Source organism: Ascaphus truei, chromosome 4, assembly GCF_040206685.1.
Source record: "Ascaphus truei isolate aAscTru1 chromosome 4, aAscTru1.hap1, whole genome shotgun sequence".
NCBI classification, from domain to species: Eukaryota; Metazoa; Chordata; class Amphibia; order Anura; family Ascaphidae; genus Ascaphus; species Ascaphus truei.
Genome location: NC_134486.1, coordinates 217957772 through 217973099, shown reverse-complemented (window position 1 = coordinate 217973099; position 15328 = coordinate 217957772). Strand labels below are relative to the sequence as shown.

The 15328-nt window shown below is 43.1% G+C and overlaps 1 protein-coding gene across 1 annotated transcript in view; it reads left to right on the top strand.

Moving 5' to 3' along the window:
• PGBD5 (piggyBac transposable element derived 5) overlaps positions 1-15328 on the top strand; it is a 167388-nt gene that overhangs the window by 129325 nt on the left and 22735 nt on the right. The window contains exon 4 of the mRNA XM_075596876.1: positions 3897-4077. Coding sequence (XP_075452991.1) covers positions 3897-4077 — 181 coding nt within the window. The remainder of the gene's footprint in view (positions 1-3896; positions 4078-15328) is intronic.

The window sequence follows — 15328 nt, the reverse complement described above, 5'->3', positions numbered from 1 at the left end:
GGTAATGAATTCCACATTTTAACTGCCCTTACTGTAAGGAACCCTTTCCTTTGTTGCTGGTGAAATTTCCTTTCCTCCAACCTTAAGGGATACCCCCGAGTCCTTTGTACTGCCCGTGGGATGAATAGTTCTTTTGAAAGCTCCTTGTATTGTCCCTGAATATATTTGTATATAGTTATCATATCCCCTCTTAGACGCCTCTTTTCTAATGTAAATAAATCTAATTTAGCTAGCCTCTTCTCATAAGTTAGAAAGTCCATCCCCTTTATTAATTTGGTGGCTCTTCTCTGCACTCTCTCTAGTTCCATAATGTCTTTTCTTAGGATTGGTGCCCAAAATTGTACTCCATATTCAAGGTGTGGTTTTACAAATGCTTTGTAAAGGGGCATAATTATGTTTACTTCCCTTCCATTCATTGCCCGTTTGATGCAAGATAAGATCTTGTTTGCCTTTGCAGCTACTGCATGACATTGGGCACTATTGCTATGCCTGCTGTCTACAAGCACTCCTAAATACTTCTCCATCAAGGATTCCCCCAATATATCTCCGTTTAATTTGTAAGTCGCCTTTTTATTCTTGCATCCCAAATGCATAACCTTACATTTATCTGTATTAAACCTCATCTGCCATTTACCTGCCCACGTTTCCAGTCTCTCCAAGTCCTTCTGAAGAGAAATTACATACTGCTATTTGCTCGAGCATTCAGAAAAAGAGAATAACCCTCTAAATTAACTGTCCAGTCATGAGTTTCATCCCACCATGTTTCAGTAATGCTTATGATATCATACTGCTCCCTTGCAGCTATTAATTCAAGCTCCCCCATTTTATCTGTCAGGCTTCTTGCATTAGCAAGCATGCATGCAAGTTTTTTTTCAGCCTGTACTATTATCTTATCTGCTCCTTCCTTTCTGCTCCCACTTGGTTTAGTCTTTAGAAGTTTTCTAGTATTATCTGTATTTACTATGGGTGTCTCACTGCTTGTCAAACTTGCACTTGCCCTCATTCTACCTCCATACCACCTTGTATCCTCATCTATTCCATTTAGTTCCTTATCTGTTTCATTCCCCTCTCCCACTATGTCGCTTCCTCAGGGGTTTTCAGGTTCCTCTCCCACTATATTTGGTTCTCTATTGCCTCTTTTGTTCTCTTCAACCCCCCCTCCCGCCCCTATTTTTACATGGTTGCACTCCCTATTTGAAAGGACATAAGACTTTGATAACAATCTGAACGTATTTGTATTGATTTGGGGTTCTTTAACAGCATTTGCTTAATCAAGTGATGTGTGGAGTGATTAAATAGAACAAAAAGATGGATTATTGAGGGACTTTCTAGGCACTGCATAATAGCAGTATACTGTATAACAATTTTTACTTTCCTTCCATACATTTTTTCCACTTTGTTAACATCATTTATACCTCCAGACTTCAGTTAGAGTTTAACCGTGCTTCACAAGGACTTGTATATTCCAAAGTAGATAAATAAACCAACACTGCAAAATATTTTTTGTTAAACCCATAAACACCAAGAAACACCTAAGCCATTTTTACCACGGGGCTATCAACCTTTCTAAGACACGCTTGCCATTGATGCAAATGCACATTGAACAAGCTCTTGTGGGGACATATGGTAGACATGCCCTTCTCCCCTCATTCCAGCTTTGCTGAAGACAAATACAGAAGCAAATGAGCCTCTTGTGTATTAGACATAATAGTTTTAAAGAAAGCTACAGTACAACCCAGAAATTTACCTCAAAAGCAGCAGGCAGGGAAATGGAGGATAAGGGAGAGAGGGCACCTCAGCCAGGTGGTAAGAGGAAGAATGCAGTATTCCTGCTCTTAGTACATGCCATATTACATAAGTAATTGACTGCATGACATGGCTTGATAGAAGCAGAAAGAGAAAATGTAATAATTATAGCGTGTTACGCCGGTGCTGCCCGCAGACCAGACCCGTCCCCTGAGCTGAAGGGGGAAGTGGTAATACATGCACCCGCAGCAAAGGGAGCGTGTCCGGAGTGTGGTATTACGCGTTGCCAGGCCAGATGTAGTAAGGTAGACAATACTTGCCGGTACCGGGTGTAGAAGTAGAATCGTGATTGTCACGCCGAGGTCAGGGAGCAGAGAGTAGAGGAAAGTCGAAGTCCAAGCCGTGTTCGAGGGGAGCCAGAGAGTGCGTAATGCGAGGAGTGCCGAGGTCGGGAGCCAAAGGGAGTAGTCGTACGAGCCGTGTCAGAACCTGTGAAATCACCAAGAATAAACAGAGTATCATCCATGCGAAGACTGAGAATACAGAGAAGCTAGATAAAGCAAAAGCGGGGGCGGGTAAGGAGGAACTGCAGGAAGACTCTCCGGATTGGTGCAGCCATTACAAGCCAGGTGAATCTTAGTACTGCAGTGAGTACGCCCGCGCGGCATGCGGGGACGGAGCCTGAGGTCCGGAGAGCAGGAAGAAGTGTGTGCACTGTGCGCGTGCTCCGTAAGGCGCGTGTGTGCGCGACCTGCGCCGAAGGAGACTGCACGCGTGCGGGGAAAAGGGAACGCGCCCGGTGCTGAGGGGGATTAGCAGCGGAATCGCAGAGGGGGGTGATCCTGCGACGGCGGCAGAGACGAGGAACCGCGGAGGCCGGTAAGGCAGGGTTGCGCCGTGCGTCCAGGGTTTCCCTGAAGGTAGAGAGTGTTCCGTGTGGGGGACGCAGGGGACGCCGATTCCTAACATAGCGATAGATGTCAGATGGAATTTAATGTGAAAGGTTCTGGGTAATACCTTTTGAGTAACAAAATCTCAGCAACCCAATATTACTTAAATGCAAGGATAACCTGGAAAATATATTCTCAAATAGATCTTTATGTCCTTTGAGTAAAATACGCAATGATTCTATTGCTGGTCTACATTGAAGTTTTTTTTTTTTTTTTTTTTGTTTTACTTTGAACATTGTTTGGAATATTTGTCACTATAAATGAGAGAATTGCAAAGATATTGGCTTTCAAATGTTGAATTAATCAATCTGCAACTCTAGGAAAACAATATATGCAGTACGTCAGCCTCAAATTCTATGTAGAAGAGCATACTGTATACAGTAAATACTACACAAGAAAATATACTATAATCATCAGTCATAAATGTTTGGTTTCACTGCAAGAAAATAAACATCGTATCCTTAGCAGTTTGAAGACAGGAGCCCAATTTGTTTCTATGTACAGGTTTGGGTCATTTTTAAATAAACCAGTCTTTAGAAAATAATGAGAGATTGCATTCAATCTCAGACAGTAAATTTATTTTAAATGTTGTCCAGATTATTAACATTGGGTGAGGGAACACATAACATAAATACAAGATCCTTCTGTAACCATCTCTTTATTTTACACATCGTGTTTTAGACAAACCAATAACTTGTTTTTTCTATTTGGGATATAGTTGTTGTTAGTTTTGATATCGTTGTAGCTATATAGTTAATATCATTTGATACAGTTACTAGTTGTGAAAGGCATAGGGGCCATATCTACAAAGCTGTGCCAAGCCAATAAGATACCATTACCATAAGACACCTCATGGCTTGTGCATTTGAATGGGCCATAATGTGTCTTACTACTTAGTAAATGTGGCCCTGAGTGTGCACTGATCAAACTTTCACATGTCCCGCTGATAACTTTGGTGTTTTCCCCCCTGTTATTTATTTGTACCCTTATTTACCACCACACTTCAGGTATAAACTCCATGGTATAACTTCCATACTATTACCTTTGGTTTCTGTCCCTAACTCCAGTCATTGACTCAAATATGATTTTCACATAATACTGTAGTTACTAGCTATCTTTTTAATTTAGCAAAGTATATATTCCATTTGTCGACATGTGGAAACCCAATGAATGTTTATTTTTCTGCTTGGACTCCTTCAGGTTTACGTCCATTTAAAGGAAGGAAGTGGAACAGATGGTCTTGACACATTAAAGAACAAACCCCAACTTCACAGCATGGTAGCCAAAAGCTTGTGTCAAAACTCATCGGGGAAAAACTACATCATTTTCACTGGGCCTAGCATCACTAGCCTGAATCTTTTTGAAGAGTTTGAGAAGCAAGGTTGGTAGAAAATAAATTTTCAGCCATTTTAAGTATAATGTATGTATAATATGCACAAATTTCAATACATTAAGGTAACTTCTGGTAAGCTAAAAATTCGGTATTATTGCAATTTTTTCAAATGATTTTTTTATAGTGCAATACATCAAAGTTGTACCGGCAAGAATAACGATTTTTTTTGTATCGTGTCGTTAAAAATATCTGATCCATAAAGAAATAATCATATTACCATAATTTGGGACACTATCATACTATACATCATGTTCCGATATTCATCAGAAACAGAATAACTGCAGAAATACCACCTACTCCATGCTGGCGTTATCCCTATCTTGCCTATGTATATAATGGCCAATATATTGCCCATTATAAGATAATAAAAACCAACTTGAAATAGGTGATAAAATATTACTTTAAATACATGACAATACATATTAACCCCCAATAGCATAAATGGTCAACTAGTCATAAGTTTCTATGACTAGCTGACCATAAAAGGCTACAAAGGAGTTAATATCAACATCAAATCACACTACCTACCCCCCTTGTCTACCTTAATGGCTTGAAATGCTTTACTAACCGCTAAGGATTTGGGTGATAGGGTTATTGGCCATTAGTCTAAGAGTTTCAGTAACAAGAAAATAAAACGAATCTGCCTTTTTAAGACTAATCCGCAGCAGAAAGGAACTGGCCAATCAGTGTCAGATTTTAACGGAAAATCCACCCGTTTTTACTCACCATTAGGCTTCACTAAGAAAGCGGTACTAGCTCTACCACATGAAGTAATCCCATTCACTATAATGGGTTCACTGGATAGATTATGGGTGTTGATTTTTTGTTCATAATAATCAATGTCTGATTAATGTAACTGGATTACTAAGGATATTCTTGGTCCTGGTATTATAGAGATGGGGGAGTGTACCTGAGACAGGTACAAAAGGTCCCTTATATTGGCGCACAGCAGACCCTTATAATATACTATGGTCAGGGGTGAATGAAATGTACAAAGCACAAGATAAAATAAAAAAAGTTTATTAAATATTTTACAATGTTGTGTGGTGTAATTCACTTAGATAAAAATAGACTGGATAAGTCTATACTACTACTGGGTATCCCTAGTCGGTGCCAGTGTGGGATAGTGATCTCATGCCAAATGGCTCAAAATAGGAAGTGTTTGAGGCAGTGTGTGAAAGATCAATGCATACAAATGTTTACTGATACTCAGCCAAATCTTAATAGTATGTGTAGCAAGTCTAGGTTGTATGGTAGCTGCCTGCACTGATGTAATGTGCTGATATGAAAAGGCTAAAATCCAAAACTAAACAGAAGAATTGGCATTGAAAAACGGGACAGGTTTTTTCCTATTGATTTGGCATTGAAAAACGGGACAGGTTTTTTCCTATTGTAATTGTAGAGTCACCCTGTATATCAGATGGAAGATCCAGCTGGTGTATGTATCATGATTCTATTAGGTCAAATCACCATATAGAGATGTGGTCTTATACAGGTATACGTGCACCCTGTCTCAGCTACAGTTCTAACCCTTTGTAACTGAGGGAATCATTGCCAGCTCGCATATGTTAAATATAGTTTGTGGGTGAGCACAGGGAGCACTGTCAAAGTTGTAGCAGTGCTGGACACCTCTTTAAGTGGGTGTATCAAGGAGTGCACGATCTAGATATCAAGTAAAGATGCCATGAGAAGCACTAAACATTTCAGCAGTACTGTTAGGTAATACAAAAGTAGTGGTGTGTCGGCAAAGACCCGACATGCAGCATGTTTCGTCGCTGCTTGCGACTTCTTCTGGGGCTACAACTTTGACAGTGCTCCCTGTGCTCACCCACAAACTATATTTAACATATGCGAGCTGGCAATGATTCCCTCAGTTACAAAGGGTTAGAACTGTAGCTGAGACAGGGTGCACGTATACCTGTATAAGACCACATCTCTATATGGTGATTTGACCTAATAGAATCATGATACATACACCAGCTGGATCTTCCATCTGATATACAGGGTGACTCTACAATTACAATAGGAAAAAACCTGTCCCGTTTTTCAATGCCAAATCAATAGGAAAAAACCTGTCCCGTTTTTCAATGCCAATTCTTCTGTTTAGTTTTGGATTTTAGCCTTTTCATATCAGCACATTACATCAGTGCAGGCAGCTACCATACAACCTAGACTTGCTACACATACTATTAAGATTTGGCTGAGTATCAGTAAACATTTGTATGCATTGATCTTTCACACACTGCCTCAAACACTTCCTATTTTGAGCCATTTGGCATGAGATCACTATCCCACACTGGCACCGACTAGGGATACCCAGTAGTAGTATAGACTTATCCAGTCTATTTTTATCTAAGTGAATTACACCACACAACATTGTAAAATATTTAATAAACTTTTTTTATTTTATCTTGTGCTTTGTACATTTCATTCACCCCTGACCATAGTATATTATAAGGGTCTGCTGTGCGCCAATATAAGGGACCTTTTGTACCTGTCTCAGGTACACTCCCCCATCTCCATCACAACACTCCCTTGGCAGCACGCTACTCCATCTAGGGGTTTGAGCGAGGTCTCTTTCCATAGTACTCCTGGTATTATAGGCCTAAACTCGCACACTTCATCACCTTTTGAATATTAGATCCCTCTTCAATGGGAATGATCATTTTTAAATCCACACTGCCTCAGCATTTTACTGAAAACATCTGGTCACCCAAGTATTGGCCCATAAATATATGGCTCGATTCAGCATACATTTGACTGTTCAATGTACAATGTACAATCTTCAGTCATTGTTTCATGGATGTTTTTATAAGGTAAATAATGCCAAGCCTGCATTTTCCAAACCAGCTTGGTAGAAACTGCTACATTAGTAACGCTTCAGGAGGTGGAGTGTGGAAACAGCATAAAATTCAAATTGCTGATACATTGTTGTCATAATCACAGCGATATGAAAGATTTTATGAACATTGTTTTTGGAGTGACGTGCATGGCAAAAGATTCAACATTTAAAATATTTTCTCTTTTTACATAAAAGAACTAACATCATCATAACACATGGTGTAACACAAATAAATATATTATATTAAGAAATACATAACTAATTGGAGTCTGGAAATCAGTTGAATACTAAAGATGAGATAATGAGAGGAGCACGGAGACATCATCCTCGGTCACAGGGGAAAATTATCTGAGGGTGGATTTTAGTGTGCGGGTCGAGGTAGATGACAGCGACACAGAGGGAAAGGGCAGAAAAGAGACCAGAAGCGTGTACTTCAAAGGATGAGGAGAGTGAGGGAAAGGACAGTTTGACATGAAATGTGAAGCGTGGGAAAATTAATATGCCAACCCCTCCGCTCTGTCTATTCCCTGGTCTATGGATGTGGCTAAGGGAGAGACCACCGTAGGAGAGTGCGACAGGAGAGGTGGTCTCTGAGGGGGAGAACAAGGTTTCTATTATGGCTAGAAGGTGGAGAGTGTTGGAAATGAATAAGTCATGTATTGCAGTAAGTTTCTTGCGGACAGATCGTGCATTCCATAGGCCAATGGAGAAGAGAAGGGATAGTGAAATGGGGATGTGGTTGGAGTGATTGCAGTGCATGGTAAGGAGATCTTAGGGTAGAGTATGGGACATGGAAAGATTAGTATGTTGATGGGCCAAAATTAGGGGATATGTCGCCACAGAGTAAGAATAATAGTAAGGAGAGGAAGGGAACCTAGGACAGAGAGTTGCTGTTTTTTTTGGGGTGGTGAGATGTGAGAAGCAGAGAGTTGATGGCTGCAGAATGAGGGAGATGACAGAACTGGAAATTAGGAATGAGGGTTTGGGGTGGGAACTATGTGCAGTGGCAAAAGTGCAAGTGAGAGAGCGGAACCAAATAGGGGAGAGTAGAGTAACAGTAGTCCAAAGCTGAGAGGTGGCTTAAGTAATTACTTAACATGAAGCTGTAGTGTTTCCAGTTGGCACGTGCAATGCCCACACTGCAAATGGTGTGTTCAATTTGACTGATGCCAAAAGGTTACTGCATTAGGAAGTTCTTGGGTGTGTTAAAAGAGCTTGGACAGGGAATTGGAGGATGGTAAAGTCAGGAGAGGAAGGTGTGATTATTGTGTGCAAACAAGGTTGGAGTATTATGCGGTAGGTGAAAGCCTGTCAAAGGGAGGGGGAGAGAGGTGTAATGGTGCAGGCTAACAAGTGTAGAATATTAGTGTAGAGAAGTGAGCTCACTTAAAGCCGTCCAATAATATCCTCAAGCAGATGAAGTTGCCGAAGGATCTAAACAGACTGAAGTCCATTTCTTGTCTAACTCCTGTAGAGGTCCAAAGACACTTAAACATGTTCACTTTAAAATGGAAGAATAAAAAAGGGAAAAGACACTGTATACCAATGAGTATGAAGTACTGTATGATATTATATTGAAATTGAATGCAAAAATAGTATAATATAGAGAAATATAGAAGCCACAAGGCAATATCAATGGACAATAGACAAAAATAGAACACAGACAGAGTTGCAACATTCCCTTGGTGTGGGAATTGGCATAACATTTTGGGGTGCAAATGCCACCCACAATATTCTCTCATTTACAACGATTTAAATACCAGTCAGTTTGGGAAGCAAACACCATCAAGAACCACCCTCCCCATCATAAAAAAAACTTGTATATATACAAGTTTTTATATATTTATATATATCTTGATTTTCTCTAACAATAAAAAAAATATACCTCAATGAATATAAAAAATAGAAAAAACAACATCTTTATTCTCAAAAATACTAAACAAAAAGAGTAATGAAAAAGTAAACTACCAAAGAAGTAACAATTAGTTTCATATCAAACAGACACCACAAGCACCAAACAGGGAGAAAACCATAGCTTCCCTTCTACCTAATCTTCTAAAGATTAAAATTGAAATGCATTAAAAAAAATCTAAAATTAACATACAGATCCAAAAAGCAAAATAATGGAGAAAATTGATTAAGTGGGCAATATGTGTAACACTCACATACTGTTTGTTGAAGCTGATGTCGAGGGAGAACAAATGGAGACCATATAATCATGATCAACTGATCTAATCTTATGAAGGTTACATATGGACCAAATAGAACCAACATCTCAATTATCACTCACATAGCCAATGACACCCCGTAGACTTAGTATAAACATATCAAATCCAATTTGACAGCACTTCAACCCACAGGGCACGATCTACGCCATGCAGTATGGACTGATCTCTGACAGATAGCAGGAGGGGTTAGACATCATACCACCTGCGAGACCTCAGCCCCGTGTATAACAACTGTCATTTCCCAAAATCTACTCTATCGAATGATGTGTCGAGCCTTTGCCCCATCGAGCGTTCTGATCGGACACAAAATTTCATAAAAGTGTAACCATGCTGTAAAATGGCTGCAGTCATCTCTCCTGCTGACAGTAAGGCCTGGTAAGTTATGGGCATGCCAGCAGTAATCATGGAGGTTTGCCCTCACACCCTGGTGAGGTGTCATATGTCCCATAGGAAGTGACAACATGCTGTGTGTCCACGGTTAGTGACATCAGAGATGTGCCTGTTCCTAGGATACATAAGGCACAGCACTGTTCCAAAAGTTAGTTGTTAGAGGAGGAGTTCCTGTTGCTGTGCTGCTCTGTTCAGTAAGAGGCACATGGAGGTCTGCAACATTGTTGCAGTAGTCTGATGCAGAGCTGTGAGTCTGGCAGCACAAAGCAGACAGAGACAAGCTGCCTGAGAGAACTGTGACCAGGGACCTGGCACAGGGCCGAGATCCCTGCGGGGATAGGGAACCCACCTATTAAGGGAAGGCGTACCTTTCGGAGGGAAGCAGCTGGAAGATGGAGGGCTAAGTACACCCCATTGTGGAGGGCAGCTAGCCCACCTCAAGCAATAAAGATGCATCTGATCAAAGACACCCTCGTGTGTGAGTCTGGGATTACTCTGCAGAGGGGAGCACCACGGAGGAGTTCCTCAACAGGACCATCCCCATGCGGACGCAGGGACCCTGATGAGGTGGAGGCGCTGCACTGGATATAGGTAGGACTCAACACACTACCTCAGCTGCCTGTCTGGACGGGTCCTCCCCACACACCATCATGCGGGAGACTCAGGAGTCCTGTAGCCAACAGGTGCACCACCAGACACTATCACACTGTAATGGGGACCGGTTAGACCACAGGGGCCAATGTGAGATTGGGTGGGTCAGGCCGGGTCACAAAAACCGTTACAAAAGCAATTAAGGACCAGATCCTCATTCATTCCTTGAAGTATCCAAATGGTCTATCCGGAATGCCTCACTGTCTCAGCCTCCTGTTTATCACCTCTATTTGGTAAATTACTCACCCGCTCAAGAATCTGAAATCTCCGTTGGCTTGTATTGTGGCTGTAGAAATGAAGTGCAATGCTAACGGTGACCACTCATCCTTCCTTCTTATAGCAGTTGTGTTCAGTACTGTAAATCAGATTTTACTTTTTCGAGACGTTTAGCCTACATAACCACAAGGGCACAAAGCCACAAGGGTATTTGAGAGTATAAACTACAAAATTAGAGTCACATGAAAAGAAAATCCCTAATGCTAAATCTCTAAACCATTACACTCCTTTGGTGGTGCAAAATTGCCCCTTTATTGATATTATTAAAATAACATGAACAATGCAAACAGGGTGAATCTGCACAATTCATTTATCTTGGAAACTACGAGCTCTTCTGAATGAAAACAATGGTAGAGCATTGAAGTATACTTCTTCTTAATAGACTTTTCTTCTATATTTCTCCTCTCCCGGCCTATGACTTGGGGCGTATAGAGTCAGTTGCCGTTGCATACAGTATATAATAATGAAGTCAGACATCTAGGGGTATTTTTTTCCCCACGAATGTCCTCGAGACGAGAACCTTGTGTCAATGACTCAACATGGAAAAAAGTTCTCCAGATGTCCGACATCTTTATTAAGTCCCAGAAACATGTAGTAAAGCATCAGTAGGATTGGCTGCTTTACCACGTGCCACATTTTTAGTACCCATACGAATATATAAATATATAAAACAAGGCTTTAACGTGTATTTCTGGTGGGGGTATTTTCAGGTCTCTTCCAACTTGAATAATTGATTTGTTCTTTATATTACATAGTTACAAAGTTACATAGTTAAATAGTAGATGAGGTTGAAAAAAGACGTACGTCCATCAAGTTCAACCTATGCTAAATTTAGAACACAGATACTTTATCCTTTATCTATACTTACTTATTGGTCCAGAGGAAGGCAAACAAAAAAAACCCAGAGTCACATCATCCAATGATATCTCATAAGGGGAAAAATGAATTCCTTCCTGACTCCAAGAATTGGCAATCGGATTAATCCCTGGATCAACATTCTTCCCATGTATACTTATTTGGTATATCCCTGTATACCAGGCCTGCCCAACTCGTAAAGTGAGAAGGGCCGAACTGCTCCAAGGAAAAAAAATTTGGGCCGCACGGGTTAAATCATCATCATCATCATCATCATCATCATCATCATCATCATCATCATCATCATCATCATCATCATCATCATCATCATCATCATCATCATCATCATCATCATCTCTCCTCCAGCACCTCTCCATCATCATCATCCTCATCTCCCCCAGAACCCCTCACTATCAACCTTTATGATACTCCCCATCTATCTCTCATACCCCATCTCTCCCCCTCACCCACACAATACCACCCTCAACATCAAAAACACAATACCCCCTCCACATCCCCCCAGCCCATTCCATGTCAGCAGCCCCCCCCCCCAGTCAGCATCCCATGTCAGCATCCCCCCATGTCTCTCTTCCCTCAATATAACACTCTCTCCCCCTCCCCTAAATCACACCCTCTCCACCTCCTCTCAATGACACTCTCCCCCTCCCCTCAATATGACACACTCTCCCCCTCCCCTCAATATGACACTCTCTCCTCCACCCCTCAATATGACACTCTCTCCCCCTCCCCTCAATATGACACTCTCCCCCTCCCCTCAATATGACACTCTCTCCCCCTCCCCTCAATATGACACACTCTCCCCCTCCCCTAAATCACACCCTCTCCCCTCCTCTCAATATGACTCTCTTCCCCTCCCCTCAATATGACACTCTTCCCCTCCCCTCAATATGGCACTCTCTCCCCCTCCCCTAAATATGACACTCTCTCTCCCTCCCCTCAATATGACACTCTCTCTCCCTCCCCTCAATATGACACTCTCCCTCCCCTCAATATGACTCTCTCTCTCCCTCTCTCCCTCCCCTCAATATGACACGCTCTCCCTCCCCTCAATATGACACACTCTCCCCCTCCCCTCAATATGACACTCTCTCGCCCTCCCCTCAATATGACACTCTCTCTCCCTCCCCTCAATATGACACTCTCTCTCTCTCCTTCCCCTCAATATGACACTCTCCCTCCCCTCAATATGACACACTCCTCCTCCCCTAAATGACACGCTCTCCCCCTCCCCTCAATATGACACTCTCTCTCTCCCTCCCCTCAATATGACACTCTCTCTCTCTCCCTCCCCTCAATATGACACTCTCTCTCTCCCTCTCCTCAATATGACACACTCTCTCTCTCCCTCCCCTCAATACGACACTCTCTCCCTCCCCTCAATATGACACTCTCTCTCTCCCCTCAATATGACACTCTCTCCCCTCAATATGACACTCTCTCTCTCCCTCCCCTCAATATGACACACTCTTCCCCTCCCCTCAATATGGCACTCTCTCCCCCTCCCCTCAATATGACACTCTCTCGCCCTCCCCTCAATATGACACTCTCTCTCCCTCCCCTCAATATGACACACTCTCTCTCTCCTTCCCCTCAATATGACACTCTCCCTCCCCTCAAGATGACACACTCCTCCTCCCCTAAATGACACTCTCTCTCTCCCTCCCCTCAATATGACACACTCTCCCACTCCCCTTAATATAACACACTCTCCCCCTCCCCTCAATATAACACTCTCTCCCCCTCCCCTCAATATGACACTCTCTCTCATCAATATGACACTCTCTCCCTCTCTTCAATATGACACTCTCCCCCTCCCCTAAATGACACTCTCTCCCCCTCCTTTCAATATGACACTCTTTCCCCCTCTCCTCAATATGACACTCTCTCCCCCCCTGCAACTCACATCATACCCCCCCCTGCACCTCACATCACTTCCCCCCCTGCACCTCACATGCCAGCAGCCCCCTCTCACATGTCAGCAGCCCACCCACCCCTCACATGCCAGCAGTCCACCCACCCCATACATGCCAGCAGCCCCCCCCTCACATGTCAGCAGCCCACCCCCCCCTCACATGTCAGCAGCCCACCCCCCCCTCACATGTCAGCAGCCCACCCCCCTCACATGTTAGCAGCCCACCCCCCTCACATGTCAGCAGCCCCCCCCCTCACGTCAGCAGCCCACCCCCACACCTCTGCACCAGCCCGTTTTTCACACACCCCCACCAGCCCGTTTTTCTCTCTCTCTCTCACACACACTCACACACTCACACACACACACACCTCTACCTCTTTTAGATCAGCACATCCTCTCTCCCCGGTACTAAGCCCCACCCCCGGCATGCTCTGACCTCCCCGGCATCCTGCATCCTCCTCATGCTGCTTCTGCCCCCGCGCACTGTAAAACCCTGGGGGGGGGGGGGGGTGTCGGTGGAGGAGGGGGTGTCGGTGGAGGAGGGGGGGATGAATCGCCGCCATTTTTTTTTAAACTTTAAAAAAAAAATGTTTTAAATTTATTTAATTAATTCACTGGCGCCCGGCCGGGCCACACAGACAGGCCAACATCCAACAGACAGATCAACATCCTTCCCATGTATACTTATTTGGTACATCTCTGTATACCTTTCCTATCTAAAAAGATGTCCAACCTTTTTTTGAACAAATCTATTGTATCTGCCATCTGCTGTGTGTATTATATAGTATATGCAAGTGATCCAATGCTAGGTAAAAACCATATTTGAATGCTGTTTTCTGTCTACCCCTAATCAAATTAAGTGTTGCCACCTAGGCAGGGAACACCCTGTGTAGAAAACCATTTGTTTGAATGTGCCTCAGATGTGCTAATTAAGCAGACAGAACCACACTGTCAGGTGACTTTTTAGGCCTATATAAACCCAGTCAGAACAGCTAGTCTGCCTGCAGCCCATATCCAAGTGGGCCATTATAAGTGGCATGACTACTGAACAACTGAAGTTTAAAAGGAAGTTGCCCATTATAAGTGGCATGACTACTGAACAACTGAAGTTTAAAAGGAAGTTGCCCATTATAAGTGGCATGACTACTGAACAACTGAAGTTTAAAAGGAAGTGGCCCATTATAAATGGCATGACTACTGAACAACTGAAGTTTAAAAGTGGCACATTATAAGTGGCATGACTATTGAACAACTGAAGTTTAAAAGGAAGTTCAAAAGAAGTGAGGAAGAAGTGGACACCCCATCTGGCCCTGATTCCTGCATTTGAACTACGCTGGAAAGGAGGATATCATCTATACCAGACTGCATCATTACTGCTGTGATGCTGCCTTTACCATTTATATTTGCTGTAACTTCACTTCTTCTCAAATTATGCACTACTTTCTACCAGCCTCAGTATGTCTCAAACTCTATTCATATATCTCCATCTCTCCTTTCGTCACCACTTCTCAGTTCACATGAACTCCTTTCTTACCTGCGTCCTCTGACACCACACAGCTATATCCCCTGCACTAAAAAACACCCCTACAAATCCTCCTCACACATCCTTTTTCTATCCATGCTTCTCCTCCTTGCTTCTGGGGATATCTCTCCCAATCCTGGTCCCTGTCTTATTTCAACTTGCTCTCGTCCTCGCCTCCCACATGCAACTTCTACTCCTTCTGGTGTCAACCCCTCCAACCTCATACCCATCCCCTGCCACCCTCCCTCCTCTCTCCCTTTCTCCTGTGCCCTTTGGAACGCACGCTCTCTTTCTAACAAGTTCCTCTCTGTACATGACTTCTTTCTCTCTCACTCCCTGCTTCTCTTTGCTATAACTGAGACCTGGCTCACTCAGTCTGACTCTGCTCTGGAAGCTGCCCTCTCCTATGGTGGCCTTTCCTTCTCCCACACTCCGCGCCCTGATGGCAGGGGTGGAGGCGTGGGGCTCCTGCTCTCCTCTCTCTGCCATTACCGAACCCTTCCTATTCCCCCCTCTCTTGCTTTTCCCTCCTTTGAGGCTCA